At 45.1% G+C, this 21,837-nt stretch overlaps 1 protein-coding gene across 1 annotated transcript in view; it reads left to right on the forward strand.

The window, feature by feature from the left end:
• The window catches only part of LOC138296884 (solute carrier family 22 member 7-like), a 363,385-nt gene that overhangs the window by 325,063 nt on the left and 16,485 nt on the right, over positions 1 to 21,837 (forward strand). The window contains exon 10 of the mRNA XM_069236377.1: positions 11,121 to 11,327. Coding sequence (XP_069092478.1) covers positions 11,121 to 11,327 — 207 coding nt within the window. The remainder of the gene's footprint in view (positions 1 to 11,120; positions 11,328 to 21,837) is intronic.

Here is a 21,837-nt window from a genome sequence, read left to right on the forward strand (position 1 = left end):
CATATGGCTGCATCATGTGACTTTAGTATCTGTGCAATGTAGTTTTTATTACAAATGCTTTATTTAAATACTTTTTCACAGACACTGCAATGACCACTTGACAGAACCAATAGGACTGCCTTTTATATACTGACACTGATATATTAAAAAACAATTTAGAATTGAACTGAAAAGAGCAAAGTTTAAAGTGAAAGTTATAGCTAGGTATTTCAAACCACTTGAAAAGTCACTAAAACCAGAAAGGTTGAAGGGCTTTTATAATTAGGGAAAAATGGCAATTGCAAAATAACATTTTAAACTAAAAAACATCTTATGGCCTCACACATTGCATCACATATGACATATATTATGACATCATTGATAACATCACAGCAACATCTGAAATAACATAATTGATGATGGCAGTGTGAATGGAGTGGCACAAGTGATTGCCCCTATGAAAGGAGTCATCGGCATGGGCTGCAGGTGGGATTCTGACTCATTGATTGAAAACCCCTAGAGATTATATAAAAGTGAGATGTGTCATCTGTCACTGTGATGAGCCCTCATTTGGCAGCCAGTCATTGAGGTATGGGAATTCATGTATCCCTGACCTGTGAAGATCATAACCGCCATCATCATCGTAAACACCCCAGGGGCTGATGTGAGGCCAAAGGATAAAAGAGTAAACTCAAAGGGGGCTAATCCCAAGCAGCATTTGGTAGTACAATAGTTCTACAGAATGCTAGTCACAAACCAACCAGTATAAATCTCCACCTCCACCTCTCCTGCTTTTCTATTAGGGAATCTTCACAAATGTAAGTTTATCATTTAGTAGTACGTTTGGGAGGGACCAGGGGGCGTGGCTGGAATGAAAGCCAGACTTACAACACAATGAGAGTGAGGCAGGAAGAGTAAGGAGAGCTTCATGAAGGGAAATTCACCCACCCACAAAAAAGTAGGCCCAATTATATTCACAAACTGCACTTCTGAATTGACTATATTACAAAAGTGATTCCAAAACAGTAGTAAACTATTCCAGTTCAGAGATGAAGTAGGTCTAGAAAAACACATAACCAATCACTGGTACTGCAACACCCTCTGATAGAACATAATTGGGATAGGATAGGTTACTTTTCCCCATACTCAGGGCCACTAGAATTATGCATCCGAAGAGGGCCAAATTATGCGGCAGCGTTGAGAAAATTGTGCTGCAAGAAAAAACAAACTATGCGGCAAAATGCAGCACATTTTGGTATTGTTTTACTTCATTATTTGGTCATTTTAAAACTTGCTAACACTGTCTGGGCCTTGGTTGCACCTCATTTGCACCAACTTAATGCCCAACTATAACAACAAGGAAAAGAAAGGTAACCAGTCCAGCTTTGCACAGGCCCTTTCACCAATCAACAACACGTTTGAGCTAGAAACATATATTTTTTTTAAATCTGCAGATTATGTGGCATATGATGGATTATGTGGCAAATGCTGCAAATCTCTAACTATGCGACAATCACTGCGGCTGCACAATCGCATAATTCCAGTGGCCCTGCCTATACTTTATGTACTTTTCAGACTCCACAGTCAGTGGGGAGATCTCCCTACGATGAAGAGGATGGAGAAATATAAACTTTTTTGAAATAGATAACAAATTAGTACACATATTTTATGGTTATCATGAATGCAAATTAATTGTCTATATTTAATATTTGTGCATTTTTATTAATATTATAAATAAAGAACAAAAATGTTGCAGCACTATTAACTTCATTTTGAATAAAATCTTTAATTAATTTAAATATATTAAATAATTAAATGAATTCTTCTGAACTTTAAATTAGAACAAAAATCCCACCTAATAAAATAATATGTTTTCTATTATGCATTAATAGTTATTTTTATACATCCTTAACAGCGATGTGTAGAACTTGTCAAAATAAATGTAATTATATTTTATTGCAAAGTATTAGCAGCATTCATTTATAAATTCAATTAAAAAAAAAAAATCTTCTCAAACAATACATATATTTATTTTAGATACATTTAGCATTGCATTACATTTGTTTATATTTAAAATAAAATAATTAAAATTATCATTTCCTATGTGGTTTTATTTGAAGTCTCTACATTCATAATGTTCTATGGAAGTGCGTTGCAGTATCAGTGGTTGGTCATTTGTGGTGCTGGACTCACTACTGTTTCTTTTCTGGCAGTAGAAACACTCAAACATGTGGCTCCACCCCCTTTTTCAGGGGAGGGAGACAAGTAAGGGCCTGATTACGGGTTTGGCGGAAAGGTCAAAACGGCTTTAGATTCCCTGTCCACTTAGTTGGCAGTCCTCCTGCTGCATTATGATGTTGGTGGGTTGCTGAATGAGAGACCGCTGGAGTCCCGCCAACTCTGCCAGCCATTCGCTGACCCCCTCGACGGTGCCGTGGGGAAACGCAACTATCAGAGGGTGGTACGACAAGGTTCCCTCCGACTTGCAAAGTGCCTTTGCGTCGATCAGACTCTGACAGGGAGACCACCTGCTTCAAGACAGCAGAATCAAAGGAATTGGGGTGCCCCCTCACCCATTTCCTTCTTTTCCCCTCAATCTCCAATGTAGACCCCTTCATCCAGGGAATCCCGTCACAACAGCAACTTGACCCCAGAGAAAACGACCCCATGAGGGCCGAAATCCAGATAAGCTTATTTCGCACTTTTCGCCCATTGACTGGGCTGGGCACTTGTGGTCCGGACTCCAGCAATCGAAAGGTACTCATACAAGGTATTTTTTTCACATGTGTCATGCATATGAGTACATTTTACACTTATTCGGCCAGCTGTGACACTCAAGAGTTCTTGGTACCACAGCAGTGGCTGCATGCAGGTAAGACCAGCAAACTCTTAATCAGGCCCTAAATCTACACTTTTGAGTATCTTTACAATAAGATTTTTCAAATGGCTAAATGTGGTAAATTCACTCAAAAGCGTAAGATGAAATTACTCCTGGAGTGGCAAAATGGCTATGCTTCCTGTGGTACAAACTGAGGTCTGCCAAGACACCAAGAGTATTGTTCAAACATGCAGTTTTCCTGGTGGAAATGACAAGCCACACATAGCAAACCCAAAACTTTGGGCCATCACATTGATGTGTTTGAAGCATTCCAATGTAAAGCCAGCTTTTTTTTACCAGAGTGCCTTGAACCAGCAAATGATACATCCATATAGAACACATGCATATTCCCCAAAAACCTGTGACTTTGATTGTCTCAGCTAAAGATTTCACATATTCCCCATGAATGACCAGGAAGATTTTGCTAGCCATATTCCAAAGGACATTTGTATAACTTCTCGGCAGGCAGGTTCTTACAGACACTCAAAGCCAAAATCCTGGATGAAAAGACTCCAGTAGCTCCTTTGTGCCATAGTGTAAGTGTAGTCTTCGCTGTACTCAACATAGTTGCCGTGCAGGAAGGCATCCCTTCCTGCACAAAAACTATGCTTCAAGGCACTTACACACATGCAAAGAGGAAAAACCATGGGGAAATGAAAACATTTCTTCTCATTATACTGTGTCAGGAGGGACAGGAATTTGACACAATTCACAGTCTATAGTTCTTTGTAGACAAATCATGACTTGTGTTGGTTTGTAAATCCTAGCAGAATACTTTGTGTTGGGTTGTGTTAAAAAGTAATAGAGTCCCAAAACAAAATGTTTGCAAATCTGAGTCAAAATGTATTTCCATCAGTTTTGTATAGTATTCATTCCTTCAATTAGCGTGAAAAAATAAGTCATGCTAGTAATGCTGTGTCACTAATTTTACAATGTCATTGGTCATGCCTACACCTATTTTGCAGAAAGTAATCAACTGAATGCTGTACTTCGAATTCTATATAGGTTTTAATTAATATGTTAAAATGAAGGGACTGCTATGTATCAAGTTTCCATTATTACAGGTGCATAAACTTGCTGTCACTATCAAATAAACAATAACCATTGACATGCAGCCTCACACATGCCTACTTATTCCCACACCCTGCCATGTACCACACGCATGCCTTTATAAAGTCATATAAGTGCATAGACCATTGTTCACACACAGAAATCACAGATTCACACACAAAGAAATGAGCATAGACAAATATGCAGCCAATTCTAAACGTATACATGATACTAAACCATTATAATAAAAAGGATCATCTCAGCAATATTTTTCCACACTATAGGTACCTGTGGCCCTGGAGCCCACGGAGGCCCAGAGCTTTTATTCAGGTGGCCCGCGACTGCTTAGAAAATAAATAAAATTAACAGATTCATAAAATGTATATTAATAAAGGAGTAAGATTTAAAACTGAAAAATACAAAAAAAGTTCTGTAAATATGAAGAAAGTTGAAATTGCTGGGTAAAAATTAAGTTGTGATTGATTCGTAGGAGGACTGCAAGTACATCAAACAGGACAACAGGTGGCATTCTGAATTTAGAAAAGATCCATCCTTCTCAATAAAATTACAATTTAGGATTTTTAAAATGTTTGTTTGTTAATTAAATAATATATTTCATCGCGTGTATTTGTTTGATGAATGCTTATTTCAGTAATTCTGTATTCTGTTTTGCAATTCAGATCATTGAAATTGCTTGATGCCACGGTCCCCAGATTCCAAAAAATACCTCAGTGGGAGTTCTTGGAATCCAAAACTGATTCAGCAAGCATCGGCCGATTCTAATGATTAAGTTAAAGTCCAAGTAGTCAAAAGTAGAGTAGATAAACCACTGTTCTACACAAATAGTAGAAAAGGATGCACTCTCTAAGAGTGCCGGCAGTCCCAAAAATCCAGGTAAAAAGCATAGAGTGCTATCTCTGGTTCACCTTGCTCTCTCCAGAGGGGGGCTCTGGTATTTTTCTGATATTTCCAAAAACTGCCTATCTATCACAATACTTAACATAGATTAATTATTCCACTTGCAGCATCCAAAAAAATCTTGAGAAGTACACCTTTCACTTAATGAATATTGCTGTCATATCTAACCAGAAACTTTTTTGATTCACCTTAAAAAAAAACTCCCTATTTCTTTCTAATACTTTTCAGATATTATATCAGTGTATATTCCTTCTAATGAATATTACAAGAGAACATCACAGAAAAGAAACCAACTATGTTACTTCTATTTATTCAGTGTTAACAAAGACTGAACATAAAAATGCTGGCCAGGCTTATTGGCTTAACCACTGCTTGCTGGTGTCTGAATGGAGTCTGGCAGCAGCATAGCTAGTCCTCCAAACACTGCATTTTAATTCTAATTGGGTGAGAAAACGTGACTGAGTATGCTCCTGGAGTCTGAGTGAGGGTTGATGGCTTTATATTCTGACTGGAAGTAGTCCTTAGGAGGCCAATTTTGTTAGCTTGGCAATGCAGTCATTTAGGTTTAGATTCTTGATTATGACGAAGATGAGGGATTTTACATGTGAGACCAGACCGGGAAAAATGTCAAGAGGCTGTAATGAGGTGAACCCTATCTGCACTGGAGTTGGAAAGCAATTCAAGAATAGGCATATACAGTATATGCAGTTTTAGACAATGAGTGCATCCTTTTGGCTATTGTCTCTGAAAAGGTTTATTGAGTTGTTGAGATCTGAGAGACAAGGGTGAACCATACTACATCAGTGTAGGTGTATGGAACTGTGTCACAATATTGTGATAACAGCTTCCATTTATAGGTTCCATTGGTAGAGTGAGGGGAGGGAGCCTTGTAGAACATCAACTCTTATAGGATATATATCTGCATCAAAAGAAACTGATGTGAGAAATTAGGCCTTTGAAGAGCGGAATAGCTTAAAACAGTTTTGGATCAGTTTATAACAATATTGTTTACTCCCATCTCTCAGGATGTAAAGAAGTCATTGTTGATGCAGGGTGTTAATCCTTCCTGAAAAACTGAGAATACCTAAATATTAGGCATTGTGGCTTTGTCTGGTAGTTGTGGGGGCATCATCTATTTCTGTAATATATTTGGAATAGAAGCCAGACTGGCAGGAGTCTTGAAGATTGAGATTAAGTAGTTGGGTGACTATAGCTTTTGCATGAGTTTGCTAAAGAAATGTAGTTTTGAAACTGGTCTTAGGTTTGAAGATCATTTGGATTTAAGTTTGATAGTCTTGATGTATGGAGTGATTTGTGACTTTTTCAGTGCTGAAGGGAAGACCTCTTCTTCGAGGGAAGGATTTATAATTCTGAGTATTAGAAAAGAGTTATCAGTTTTCAACAGAGAAATAGGGATTGGGTAATTAGCAAAAAACAAAGGGGCAATGGAGGGTATGATCTGTATGAATTCTTGTAATTCAAGTTTGATAGGGGACGACCAGGATGCAATGATTTCTTCATGAATGATAGAGGTAAATGATTTATTAGATTTTTGATGAGTTTTCCCTATATTATGATTATTTTTTGGATAAAGAAATAAGCAATGTTGTGTGCACTGGTGTAAAAGTTGAGAATGTTTGCTGCATAGGGTTAGGACAGTGTTTCATTCAGTGTTTTGGGGTGGTTTTTAGCTTCATTTAGATTTGTCCTGAAGTAGGTGCTCTTTTTGCATATATGACATTTCTGTGATTTTTCCTTTGTTCTTTGCAGGGTACAAGAGCGTCTTCTGCTTTATCTCTCTATCATATCTTTTTCCGATTTCCTGACATTTTTTTGCTGAGATTGGAATGTTTAGTTTACCAAGGTGCACAGGGTTTCTACCATACAGATTTTTAAAATGTAATTCTACTACATTGTTTAAAAAATCTTTCTTAGATTCAATGGAATCGCTGTTGAGTCTAGTCTACATTAATCAGGATATTGTGAGCTGAGAAAATGTTTTTGAACTCTTTTGAAAGTGGTTGGAGGGGTATACGTTGAATTTTTTTCTCCAGCTTCTAAGAGTTTTGGTGGTATAGTCTCTTTCCTATTAGTTTTAGTTAGTGAGATAGTAAGATGGTGAGACCAATCAAGGGCCATTATGTAAGATGGCTTTTGGGTTAGAGAATATTCAATCAATAGAATTACTTTTCATTTGAGTGGGTTAGGAAAGTGAATGAATTAGGTCAATCCATGCACATGGCTTGTAGTGAGTAGATAGTTCAAAATATTTAATTGGATGTTGTAGTCCCAAAGAAAGATGTTTTTAGAGTGTTCCTTTTTCTTTAGCACAAAAAGATCTTCAACTTGCTTAGCAAATGCTTGGTTGGAGCCCAGGGGAAGATAAACATAAAAATTATAGGAGGGTAACTGAATAACAGGGTTTATTTCAGCAAAGGGTTCTGAGTGACATCAAACTCACAACCAGAGAGAAACTCTGAATATCAATGTCAATCTGATCCCTGAGGTGAGAAACATCCCCTTCTATGCAATATATGGTTCTTCTATTTCATCTCCCACTGCTGTCATCAGCTGTGTGGGAGCAGAGGAGGCATGGAGTGCAATGCATACCGTGGTCCCATTGCCCCTTTACCTGCATTAAGCCTAGTGTATGGCCACCTACCATCACTGCCCCCTTTTCTTGATATCACTTCTCTTTCCCACCCAAATGTCAACAATGGTACATGGCAACCTGCCAACCTCCCATACCAACTTCTGCATTACCCACCTTTCAAGATTAACCAATAGCAAGGTTCTTAGGCCCTTATTTTATCAGGATGGCCTGCTGTTCTGCCGTGGGGATGGAGTAAGTTACTCCTTCCCCATGATAAAGGCTCCACCCACCTAACATACAAGTGGCCACCAACCAGATGATAATTTATGAAAGCAAAGCCAGGAACCACCATCCAAGTGGTTCCAGTCACTGACATGAATGCCACACTGCGGCATCAGCAAGGTGCAGCCCTGTACCACTGTGTATTCTATGTGTATTCTATTTCTTTACAAAATGAAAATCCTGAACAAGCATTTTCTTTTTGTAAAGAAAAAAAGTAATGGTCCCCCTGCCGTAGGAGTCTTCTCCAATGGGAGGGGGCATTATTACTATTTTACTGTCCCTTACCACTAGGCTTTGCCTGACATTGAAAGGCAGTAAGAAAATGGCTACACGTCTGATCAATTGAATTGGGTGGGCAGACATGAAGCTATTTCCGCAATGGCCCTTCCACCCCAGGGCCTTTCAAAAATGTTTGGCCACACCAGAAGCAAAGTAATTTCCACTGTGGACATACTGAGGGTTCTTCCACATATAGATTGGGCGGCAGACCACTATGTTGGCCTGGTGGGACCTCTTTTTCGATGGATTTTCCTTCCTGCCAACATATAAATCTGGCCCTCAGTATCTTGCCACTCAACCCCACTCCCTACAGTATCCCCAACCTCATCCAAATTAAGAAAAAAAACTGATGCCCACTGTCAAATCTCCACATACCCAAATATTTAAAAACTACAGGGTCTTTGGCTACTTACCTACTTCATATGCCCCACAGACTAAAAGAGATAAAAATACTCAAACCACTACCCTCTCTTCGAACCACTTCTGCTAAATATGTAAAAAAACAAAACACCAGGGGTACATTGAAGAGCCCCTAGAACCTCCTGGCGCCACATTAGCGTCTTTTTTATGCTAATGTGGCCCAATGAGTCAAAATCGTGGTGCTATATTTACAAGTGGTGCAATGCATGCATGGTGGTGTCAGGGAGGCGCTAAGGGACGCAAGAAAAGTGGCATTGCACTGTGTACAGCACCACTTTGCTTTAATAGACCCCCAGGTATCCTGCCTCTAATCCTCATCATCCTCTATGCCTTATCTCCACCTCTCAGCCCAAAACTGTACTTTCTGCCATCAAAGCTGAGAGCCAGGACCTCACTGATAAGCTCTCTGAGAGCCAAGTTAGCAAAGCCTGGGTTTTCTTTATACTGCAACAACAATGGGAAGCAACTTTTTTGTTTTTGCTGTTACCACATCAGAACAGTGAATAACTGTATTTATAATCTGGCATTCATACTAGAGGCTCTCACTGTGAGTTATACATAAAAGTTTGAAAACAGCATTTTATGCATTGGTTGTATAGGCATAAGGAGTTTAAAAGAGAAGTGGAAGTGGAATTCTAAAGTGGAGAGTTTCCAGGAGTTGTTGTAGACAACAGCGGTGATTGGTAATTCTGGTTTCAGTTTCTCCTGGGGAGTCCATAAGCGTTCAAACAGGTGGATTTTCTTGCTGGCATAGCACAGATTTGAAAAATTAACACGGATCTCACAATCCCTAGTGCACTGATAGCTCTTGTTACAAGCCAAGTCAGGATTAAAGTGACCAAGCAATGAGCCCCATAATGGAGGAACAATTCAAAACAGTCATGACTGAGGGGAAACCTGTAGCATGTTTAAGAGAAGACATCTTCAATGAAAGAATAAAACATTTTGGTGAAAGGGGTTTGCGCCTCATGTCATTTCCTCCCTTGTTCCTCTATTCGAAGCAGAGGTTTGTGGATTTAATTTTCCCAAGATGTTTAAAGGGACCTGTTTCACGGCTTGCAAGTGGTTGGGATAGAAGATAGGCTCTGCCTATGATATCTCGATCACTAGCTGGCAGTAATGTACAACCAGAAATGGGCTTCCCTTTAGAGTGAGTAGGAATGTCTTGCAGAAAGTGCTGCCGACACAGCAGGAGCACTTTTAGCACAATGGCCACATCATGGCAGCATGGCACACCAGGCAGCACTTTGTTTTCTTTTCCATAAACAAACCACCACATTGGGAAAATTAATTTCATTGGACAGGGATGATTATGATGTATATAAGAGATTGTGGTTGAGATGAGCAACTCTAATAAAATACTTTGAAATGTATGAGTACAGATTTTAATGTGTATTACTGTTTATCACCAACTAGGTCGGTACAAGTTTTTGTTTCTCTGTTCTTTGTATACCATTAATAGTATCTAGGCAATCTTTTAATAAAGCTGAATGAAGAGCTGCTCAAGCAACGAGGGCAGATGTAAACATTTGACATACTTTCTCAACAGTTTGCAAACAGCGAACTGGAAGAGTATAGGATGAGCCTTGTTCAGCTAAATAAGTAATATATCTAGACATTTTCAGCTGGTGTTCATGCTTCCACTGGATGTGGGAGGGTCCCTAAAGGAAGGTCATTACTATACCAGCTGCATGTTGGAGATTGGAGCAATGAGGAATAAGTGTTAGCCAGAAATAAACTTATTTTGAGAGTATATACTACTGCACTTGTTATTATACTATGGGGCAGATTTATAAAAAAGTGGCATTGCACCGAGTGCAGCACCACTTTTCTTGCGCCTCTTAGCGCCCCCATAATGCCACCATGTGCGTGTCGTATTTAAGATCCGGCGCACTATGGTGGTAGTCAGGGGGACCAGCGTCATACTTTTTTAGCTAGTTCGGCGCTTTGCAGGGCTATCATCAAAAATTGTGACGCTAATCCTGAAAAGCACCCAGAGGCCCCTTGATCACAATGGGAGTCTCTTTTTAACCCCTGCACTTAGCAGGCATTTAAAAATGCTGATAAATGTGGCGCAAAGTAATCTCGTAGCTCCCGTTGCATACATTATGGCTGGCGCAGGCAGAATGTGCACAAGGGAGTAAACAGCGGTGCAAGGCAAGCATTGCGCCACTTTCTAAATATGGTGTGGCGTATTTTCCCTTCCAATGTCACATTAGTGTAACAAAATGGCACTAATGTGGCATTGGAATGGCGCTGGGCCACCATAAATCTGGAAAATGATGACAGGAAATTGTTTCAAAATGTAAAAAACAACAAGTGCAGCAAAGTGTGCATGTGAAAATGGAGAAATGGAGTAATGGGTTAGGCTAAAGAGACAAAAGTGGAAATGGTGAACTTAATACAACAAATGCAGTATAAAGACTTTAACCCGGAAAGTTAATACAGTGTTTAAAATGGAGACCAGGGAAAATTGGGAGATATATTTGCAAAACCAACCACTTTTCTTGCCAGCGTTCTTTGCAAAAGACGTGCACAATATGACTGTTGCAGAGTATAAATAACTATTGATGTGAAAATCTAAAATAGTGTTGTGGAAGCTGATGATGTGTGAGATGCATTCATGTTTGAATATTGTTACAACACTGTATGACAAAAGCTGCCCCAGTCTGGACATGGATATCCTTGGCTTCAGGCCATTCTTGAACTATGTTCTTCCAGGCACAATGGTTGTGGCTTCAGCTCATTACTTGGCCGCATCGGTGGATCTCTGGCTCCCCTTATTCTGCTCCTGGATGAAGTATGGAAGCCTCTGCCGCAGGTCATCTGCTGCTCCGTGGCCGTTGCCAGCGGCTTGATAACTTATTGCCTTCATGAGACGCTCGACCTGCAGCTACCTGAGACAGTGAAGGATATTGAAAACCCAAGGTAAGCCTTGCCCATGTAATTGGTACGGGTTACTTTTTATAGGATGAACATCTATGGGTTTAATATCTTTGTGGGTCCCTAGAAAACATGCAAAATGTTTAAAAAACAATGTTGAGTCTCTCTTGGTGTGCTCTGGTGGTTTAGTATGAACTCTCCCATTCAATCCTCTCTCCCCTTTTTCTCTCTTTCTGTAATCCACCTGTCTTTTCCTGTGTACCTTGATATATATTTGATTTTTTTTATCCATGTCTTGTTTTTCTCCCAGTAATGGGTGCATTCTTTCTTCCCTTTTTTTTATTATTATTTTTTTTTATTGATTTTATCATATCAAACATACAAAAAAAAGTAAAGCAACAGTCCCTTCAAAACCGCACATCTAAAGAGCAATAGCCAACCTCCGCAACATCAGCGTACATTTCGTATAGGAGAAATCAGACAGGTACACATTGATCATTCCAATCCAGTTTGTCCTTCTAAATTTCCCCATCCATTAATTGGGGACAAGATCCGTACCAAATTACCACGGGGCAGCTTTCTGGCAGTGATGCATTAGTAATAACATACAGCAGAAGAAGGGACATCAACAGATACAGACGGAAAAGGCAGGTGGGGGATACAGCCAGACATCAGCAGCCATTCACCTTTCCTGGCGTAGATGCCAACAGACAGAGGGGGCAGTAACTCAGTCCGGGCTTCTTTGGTTATATCACTCACTCGTCTTGGGCCGCTAAGAAGTTATTCAGCGGGGCCCAAATATCTTTGGGTCTAGCCCCTTCAGGCATCAAGCTCCAGAAGACCATAAGCTGATCATGACAAAAAGCAGCATCACTTAACCATTCAGATCGGCGCGGCACTCTCGTCCCGCCCCAGCACATAGCCACTCTACGCTTGGCTAACAACAATAGTAGGCCCACCAAGCGCCTATGTGTTGCCCGGATATCCTCCACGCACCCAAGCAGCGCGGTTCTAGGAGCGGGAGGAATTTCTATTTCGACCATTTCAGAGATTGCATTAAAAACTGCCACCCAAAAGGCGTATACATCCGCACACTCCCATTCCAAATGTAAAAAGCCAGCCTCCGGCTCCCGGCAGCGTACACAGCGCGCATCTTCACGCAACCCCAACGAATGCAGCCACACTGGGGTATAATATAGTCAGTGTAAAAATTTAAAGTGCAGCAGTCTAAGCCTGTAATTTGGTGTCAACGCTCTCATATGCACACAGCAGTCACGCCACAGAGCCTCCGAGATGGGCTCTCCCAGATCCGCTTCCCACGTGAGCCTAGACGGCTCCCGGAGATTATTCCTCTGCTCCTGCATACAGTTATATAATTTGGTGACCAGCCTATTAGGCGACCGCGCACAGCAAAGGACCTCAAGCGCACGGAACTCCACCGGGGCCTCAGCCGAACACCACAAGCGGTTCCGCAAAAAGAACGAACTCGGATCACATACATACGCTGAAGCGCTGTGCACTCGCGACCAGCCATTATCTCAGATACATCAAGCAAGCGACCATCCACCATCCAATCTCTCATCTCGGTCAGGCCAGCATCTCGGAGAAACCCATGTACTCCACCGTCACGGTACAACTGTCCATCGGCTATCGCCATGACCGGCAAAGAAGGAGCGCACGGGACCGCGACCCCGGACGGCCGCATCAACATACCCCACGCCCGCATCGTGCATGCCACCGTGTCAATCCCCCGCACCCGGGACGGAACACGTCCAAATGCCCTCGCCAGGTCGTCTGGCCACACAGAGTCGCTCTCAGGCGCCAAGTGCGGCAGATAACGGATAGGATTCAGCCAGTAATACGCAAAATGTGCCTGAGCGCATAGATAGTATAGCTCCATATCCGGCGCAGCGAGCCCACCTAGCTCGAACGTCAACCTCTCCCATGAAATGCGCGCGCGTCGGCCCGCCCACAACAGGCAGATCAGTGCTGAGCGCAGACGTCTTAAGTAGCTTCTCGGGAGAGGGAGATTCACAAATAGGTACAAAAACTTCGGTAGAACCACCATCTTTGCAATAGCAATACGTCCAATCAATGATAACGGGAGGGCACGCCAGGTCTCCACCTTCCCCTCCAGCCACGCCAGAGCAGCGCCATAGTTAGCCAGCCGCAACTCCTCCACATCGCAACTCAGCTGTATACCCAGATACCGCACCGGCCCATCCGCCCACACCAGAGGGTATCGAGAGTCATACCGCGGCACCTTGGGGGTCAAAGGTAGCACCACAGATTTAGACCAATTAATAGTAATACCTGAAAATGTACCAAAACGCACGATCTCATCTAGTATTATATCCAGATTCTGGTCAGGATTCCGTATATATAATGCAATATCATCTACGTACAGAGATATCAAAATTGGTCGTTGCCGGAATTGCAATCCTCTATCGTTATATTTCTGTCGAAGCCGGGCCACCAGGGGCTCCATTGCCGCAGCAAAAAGGAGAGGGGACAGCAGGCATCCCTGGCGCGTGCCGCGCGCAACAGGGAACGGGGCAGACACGTTCCCATTGAGGCGCAATCTAGCAGTGGGCAACGTATACAACAATTTAATCCAGCGGAGAAAGCGCGCGCTAAGTCCCATCTGACCCAGCAGGGCGAACATGTAGTCCCATGTCAAGGAATCAAACGCTTTAGCAGCGTCCAGGAAAACAGCTGCTGCATTATCATCCTCTACTAGTGTACCCGCCACCGCGAAGAAGGTGCGCAAATTGTGGCCCGTAGACCTTCCCGGGACAAAACCCGACTTATCCGGAAGTACCAAACTAGGGAGGAGAGGCTGTAGTCTCACCGCAAACATTTTTGCTAGGATTTTGTTGTCAATATTTATTATGGAAAGCGGCGGTACGAGTCGCATCGAGTCGGATCCTTTCCAGGTTTCAGGATCGTCACTATCAGAGCCTCCCGGAGCGAGGTCGGGAGCGACCCAGTCTCCAGGGCTTCTGCATAGACCTCCAACAGCCGAGAGGCTAAAATATCCACATACTCTTTATAGAACGCAGAGGTCAGGCCATCCACACCAGGAGACTTCCCACCGGGCAAGCCACGTATGGCCGCAGCCACCTCCTCTACTGAGAATGGTTCGTCTAAGTATTTCCTGTGCACCTCATCAAACCATACTAGCGCAATATCCTCGAAGGGCATCTGTGCTTCAGTCGCGCTAGCTCCCGCCGGAGCCGCATAGAGCCCCGCATAGAACTCTGAACACCTGCATTATTCCACCCGATCCCGACCCACTCCCACCCTCACCATCCATGACCTCGGAGACATAGTCACTGGCCCAAGGTTTGCGAAGCAAAGCTGCCAACGTACGTCCTGCCCTTTCACCCTCCCCATACTGGCGAGCGCGAGCCTCCCTCCCGAGGAAGCAAATTTCCCTAAGAGAGACCTCCTCATACAGCGATACCTCTTGACGGATCTCCGCAAGAACTTCATTGGACCAGCGAGATACCAGTCGCCTTTCCAACTCAGCAAGCCGTGACTCAATTTCAGCCATCTCTCGCCTCAAAGTTTTTACTATACCGTATTGTTTCGAGAGACAAACCCCTCTGATAACAACTTTAAATGCCTCCCAAAGGGTTCCTGGGGACCTCGCCGATCCCTGATTCTCTGCAAAGTGCAGTCTAATCGCCTCCCGCAATTCCTCACGGAAGGCCGCATCTCGAAGCGCCCCCCTAGGCAGCCGCCACATAACCGATCTACCAAGTTCAGTCGGTATCTCCAATTCCAGACACACCGGCTAGTGATCTGACAACGTACGAGGGAGATGATCAACCGCTCTAGTCCAGGCCAGCATATCCCTGGAGCCCAGCCAGCGGTCAATTCGAGACCAGCTACCATGCACATAATTCAAACATGTACCCTCTCTTGCCTCTCCATGCCGCTGCCGCCACAGGTCAACCAGCGCGCCATCTCGCATCATGGCCTCCAAGGCTTTAGCCGCCGCAACATGCTGCATCCTGGCCCTGCTTTCCCTGTCCATCTTGGCGTCTAGTACGACATTAAAATCTCCCCCCCAGAGCACCGCACACGGCCCCAGCGACTCCACCAGGCGCCACAGCTCCAAGAAGAAACCTGGATCATCAACATTCAGCCCATACACAGCGACTAGGCAACACGTTTTGTCCAGTAGAACACCACTCACCAGCACGTATCTGCCGTTTGGATCCACCATAACCTCTTTCGTGCACCACTGCAGATCCTTGCGAATAAGGACCGCAACTCCACGGGAGTAACCCGAGTACGTGGAGCAGTGCATCTTACCCACCCACCCATATTTTAGTCTGCATATTGTGGACCTCACCAAGTGCGTCTCCTGAAGCATACAGACATCAATTGCATGTCTCTTAACATATGCAGCCACAAGTCGAGCTTTCCTACTATCATTAAGCCCTCGCACATTCCAAGTCAAACATCTGATCACAGACACTTCCTCACCCCTCGGCCCCATCGACAATCAGCCAGTAGTACACGCAAAGGCCAGCCACCACCTGCCTTGAATTTGGCAAAGGAACAGATAAAACATCCATACATAGAAGAAGGAACAATACCCCACGAACATGTGAGAAACCCCCCACCCACTCAGGCCCCCCAATCGGACCCAACCAATGACCCACCCATCTTGGCCCCACATCCCTCCTCAAAAACAAGAACAGTGAATAACAGGACTCATCCAAGGGGCTATGACTGGCCTAGTACCTCTCCGCCCAGCTGACACCGGGAGAGAGGGGCCCGTGGGCCAACTACAAGTCGCTAAACAGACGGGTCCGGTGAGGAGCAGCCAGCGCGCCCAAGCAGTTCCAACAATGAGTATCAGGTCGATCGGAGTATATTAGTCATTGTCACTCAGGGCAACGTCGTCATCGCCACGGCCCCGGCGCTCTGCGGTCTCCCGCCTCTTAGGCAGCTGCCGAGCAAATTTGGTCGCTTGTTTCAGATCCGTAAAGTAGAGCACCTTACCCTCATGGCGCACCCTCAGCTTAGCAGGGTATAGCAGGGCAAAGCTTACTCCCGCCTGAGACAACAGTCGCTTAACTGGCAGAAAGGCACGTCTCTGGGACTGCACACCAAGAGTATAGTCTGGGAAAAAAATTTATTTCGGAGTTCTTATAAAGTAACGGACGTCTCTCCCTTGCCAGACGGAGTACAGCGTCACGATCACTGTAGTTCAGTAGATGCGCAATAATTGGGCGCGGGGGAGTCCCGGGCGGGGGACGGGGCCTCAACGATCTGTGAGCTCTCTCAACCACCAACATCCGAGAGAGCTCACCAGCGAACAAATCAGATAACATCTGCTCTATAAAGTCTTCCATTCGACCCATATCGGTCGCCTCCGGCAGCCCCACAATTCGAATGTTATTGTGGCGGGATCTTGATTCCAAGTCCTCGTTCTTGTTACGTATGACCTCAAAAATTCAGTCCATACGTGCAATCTGATCCCTGTCACCCTGTCGTGCGTCCTCTATCTCAGATGTGCGTGACTCCAGGGCCTCCAGCCTGGAGTCGTGATCGTCTACACGCGCCCTAATGCGATCAAGCTGTTCGGTTACATGGTCCAGCTTGGCGTCAATGCCAGCCAGGCTGGCCTTAAGGTCCAAGAACATGGACTTCACCGATGCCTCCGGGCTATCCTCTCCGTTCGGCTCCTCACAGGGCTGGGAGCTGGCAGCAGCGTTTTTTTTTTCCCCACCTCAAAGGTAAGTTTGGCCTGGCGTTGATCAGCCTTACCCATCGTTCCACTCTGCACCAACACCTCCGACCAGGCCCAGGTAATTAGAACCAAGCAAAGGGAAGCCCAGACTCCAGGGATCCTCCAGTTAGCACAGACCTCACAGTGTGCCCCCACACCAGCAGCAGAGATCATCAAACAGCGGGTCCCCAGAACATCAGTCTATCCTCACAGGTCCACTCGGCCTGCACTGCCCAGCCGGATAGTCGCCACTCGTTCACCCTCCTCGGGCCGCCACAATCACAGCCTTCACCGCCCTCCACCGGGAATTACTTTGTTTCTTCAAATTAGTGGCCCGGGGGGCCCGCCTAAATATTTCGGTCGGTTCCTCCCCAGAAGCCAAGTATGAGCAGCTACGAACCTCAAAGGCCCCCTGAGAGGCTTCACCTCGACGGCATGTCTCCGTTCGGGCCTCTTCCTCGCCCGTTCAAGCCGCCGGGCCCCAAGAGAGCCGCGGGGCCCATCAGTAACTCCCCGCGTCAGCGCCACCATAACCAAGCGTGTTGTAGGGCCGCGATACGACCACGTCGCCGAGTGGCCCCCAGGCGCAGTTCCACACCCGATCACACACCTCCGGGAGCGGCCGCGGGCCTCCACGTCCGCCCGCCCGCTCTGCACCCTGCATTGCTCCGCGTCCAGCCACACACCTCCAGAAGCTGCTGCGGGCCTCCACGTCCGCCCGCCCGCTCTGCGCTCTGCGCTCTGCTCGCGCGGGCGCGACCGTCAGGAGGCCCGCCCGCGTCTCTTCACGGCTGCTCCGGTCGCTCCACCGCTCCCGAGCCGCAAGTAGCAGCCCAGGGGCTCCTCTCAACAGAGCGCGCCAGGCTCGCACCTGCCAGCACCGTCGGATGAGACAGTAAACGGATAAACGGCCCCGGGCCAGGCAGAGCCTCACGTAGTGACGGCCATCTTGCCCGGCGGTCAGGCCACGCCCCCTTCTTTCTTCTCTTTTTGTGACATTTGTTGCTTTCAGTTCAAACCTGGCTGACCCATGGAGTCCTGCTGAAACTAAGGGTGCGAACCCTAGAATAGCAGACTATGATGCCTCAGCATGTTCCACTCTATATATTAAATAAACAGTAATGAAGGACTCCTTGACCGACTTTCATTTCACAAAGAATATAATTGAAGCTCCCTGGCTCTGTACTTGCTAGTGTAGAAAGGAAGCTCTAGATACAGTGCTGATGCTTTTCATTCTATATGAAGAGGAGATCAGATTATTCAGAATGCCTTTATAATAGTCTTGCTTTTTTATGTCATGGAAACAAGAGCAGGACTGGCCTTTTTTCCTTGTCAAACATCTGGAGCCTGTTTATGTTTCCTAGATCAATGTGAATCTCTGTCCTCAGGCTATGAGATGATCACATCTCTGATTCTCCATAGAGGGTCTCTCTAATAAGATCTCATGGTGTGATGGTTGGCAGACCGAAAAAAAAGTTCTTGTTAGACATTCACACAGATAAACTTTCAGCTTGATTACGAGACAGAAGGAGTAGTATCCCTTAATGGGACATCACTCCACCTTAACTTGACCAGCCCGGTGTTCCCTCCTCTGTTTGACCTGAGTGTGACAACACCAGATCTGATTTAACAGGCCAGAGAAACAGAGTGATAAAGATACTTGAGGCTTTCTCTGCAATACTAGCTAAGCCACAGTCCATGTTGTTGCCAAATAATTATTTTCAGCATGGTAGGAGCTTGTAATGCTACGACCTTCCTGGGAATATTTTTGCCTTCCCCCTTCCCATCTACTCTCTCAACCCCACTCCATCCATACCCACCCAGCACACTCCCAACAGCTCCATGTAGGTGGAATAAAGTAACATTGCCCCTTCAACTCTGACCTCCTTGTCCCAGCCCTAACGGTTTGAGGTGGTCCTGCCTCTGAAAGGATGCTCACCACTAATCTAAGCCGAAGAATCCCAAACATAGTCTATCTTCTATGTTAATTGACTCTTCTATACATATTCCTCCAACCTCCATTTGGCCTGTATTTTTATTCTAGCTCCGATGCACATTCTGTGAGTACACCACTATTAATTATGGCAATTATTGGTACTATGTTGTTTACTGTGTGTTAGAAATTGGAGTCTCTAGTTGTCCAAGTAGGGACCATATTCTTAGTCACAGTAAGTCAGATACACTCCCTAAATTTATCTGTACTCACCATTTGGTAGCTTGGCATAGAACAGTAAGGCTTAACTTAAGAGGCAATGTGTAAAGTATTTGTGCAAAAGTCACAACAGTAAAAGCAGTGAAAAATCACCCAAAAATAATCCACACCATGTTAGAAAAATAGAACTAAATTTGATGGACAAAACAAGACCAAAAGGACGAAAACCCAATAAGTAGAAGTCAAGATTTGAGTTCTTAAAGAATAAATGTAAATGTAGTGCTTAAAAGCATAAGCTATCAACTGTGGCTATCTGGTCATGCTAGAGCGGGGTAAACCTAAAGATCAGGCCGACCATGATGGAGTGCGGGCTGGCTACAGACACTAACCTAGTCCCACTGAAAGATTATGTTGTATGTAGGGTTGCACCGATGTTGAGGGTCTGATGCAAGAAGCAAAGGGGATGATGCAAAGGCAATGTTTAATTTCTGATCCTCACTGTCAGGGGAGGCGTTGTCGTTGAGCTGCTCAGCCGTCGATCTTAGAGCAGTGGTGCAGCATCAAACCTTTCTGATGTAGGTGATAGGCCATTGTCGAGTCGTGCAACCTCCGACATGGAGATGATGTGCTGGGACTAATAGAGATGTTTTGATCCTGAGCTACTTACTCAGTGATGCAAAATCCTCACCCTGGTGATGCATTGGTATCCTGGAGAGATGCTGTGGTTCTCATCATCACAGTGATGGCAATGCACAGATTTCTGTAGAACTAAGCTGCAGAACATACTTCCAAGGGCCCAGGACTGGCTTGGCACCACTTGGGCAGGTCAGACACATTTGGCAAAGTCCAGGAGCTGCAACAGAGTGGGGTGAAGTCTGTTCTGAGACTTCAGAACAGGAGGCACAACAGCAAGCCCTTGGAGTCACTTTGGTTATGGGAATGTAGAGATGCAGGTCCAGTCCTTCTCACTCCCAGACAAGGAGGGCAGCAGGGCAGGCACAGCAAGAATGTCCTCAGGTCCAGAAGTGTGCAGATTTGGTGGGGTTTGAGGTCCAGTAGTTATATCCAGTTGTGTCTTTGAAGCGGGGGACACCTAAAAAAGAGGCCTTTGAAGTGTACAAAGCCCCTGACCTTCCTTCCTTGGCTCCAAACAAACTACATGGGCTTATGCAGCTATTTATGTGGGGGCAGGTACAGTCCTATTCAGGTGCAAGCTTCAGCTCTCCTCTCCCATCCAGCCCAGGGTGTAAATGGCCCGCCTCAGCCCCCTTTGTCTGTGACTGTCTAATGGGAATGCACAAGAGCCCAGCTGTTACCCACTAAGAAATATATTCAGAGACAGGCAGAGGCACTGAATGATTAAAGTAAGAAAATGCAAACTTTCTAAAAGTGGCATTTTAAGACTTACAACTTAAAATCCAATTTCACTATAAGTTGGGACTTTAAATTATGAGTCCAGAGACAACAAACTTGAAATATCTATCTGGTTCCAATTGGAAATTACACTTATAAAATGTAATAAATATAATAAGGCATTATCAATGTTAAGCTATTGGAGGAATAGGCTTTGATGCAGTGAAAAACATATTTAACCTGATAGGTGCGGGCGTCGGCCACTGGCCGACGCCCACACACCCTCCCTGGTGCGGGTCACGACCAGTGGCCGACACCAGGAAGGGTATCAATAAATCCTCGGGTGCGTCGCACCCGAGGATTTTTTTTTTTTTTAAACCCCCCCCGGGAGACACGGAAGCTTCCGTGTCTCCCCCCGCCCCCCCCACCCGCCCCTTTGTGACGTCAGCGCGCCTCGCGGCGCGCTGACGTTGCAAAGGTGTTTTCCCCATCAAAGCAGGAAGCAGCCTTGCGGCCGCTTCCTGCTTTGATGGGGAAAACGGCCTTTCTCACGTTCGGGAAGGCCTCGTAAGAAAGGGGAGTGTCTCCCCTTTCTTACGAGGCCTTCCTGAAAGTGTTTCCTGGCCCCCCGGTCGCAGCTGTGCTGCGATCGGGGGCCAGGAAACACTTTCAGGTTTCCTGGCCCCCCGATCGCAGCACAGCTGCGATCGGGGGGCCAGGAAACACTTTGAAAAGGCCTCGTAAGAAAGGGGAGACTCTCCCCTTTCTTACGAGGCCTTCTCAAAGTGTTTCCTGGCCCCCGATCGCAGCACAGCTGCGATCGGGGGCCAGGAAACACCACTAGACGCCAGGGATTTCACTTTGGGGGGGCGGCCCCCTCGGAAAACGGGCCGCCCCCCCCCCGGGGGCATAATTAATAAAAATAAAAAAAGGTAGGTGCCCCCTGGGGGGGGGGGGGGCGCGATCGCGCCCCCCTCCCCCCAGGGGATTGTTTTTTTTTTTTTTTTTAAATAATGAAAAAAAAAAAAAATGACAGGGTGTCGCCCGTCGGCAGGGTGACCCCCTGTGGGGGCAATATTTTTTTTTAGATGTTGTAGGGTTTCCCTGGGGGCCATTTTGGCCCCCAAGGAAACTATACAACAACTAAAAAAAATAGATCTATATATAGATCTATATTTATATATCTATGTAGATAGATATATCTATGTACATGGATATATCTATAGATATATCTATGTACATAGATATATATATATATATAGAGGTAGATCTATATATACCAAAGAGATTTATAAAGTGTG

Source organism: Pleurodeles waltl, chromosome 5, assembly GCF_031143425.1.
Source record: "Pleurodeles waltl isolate 20211129_DDA chromosome 5, aPleWal1.hap1.20221129, whole genome shotgun sequence".
Taxonomy (NCBI): domain Eukaryota; kingdom Metazoa; phylum Chordata; class Amphibia; order Caudata; family Salamandridae; genus Pleurodeles; species Pleurodeles waltl.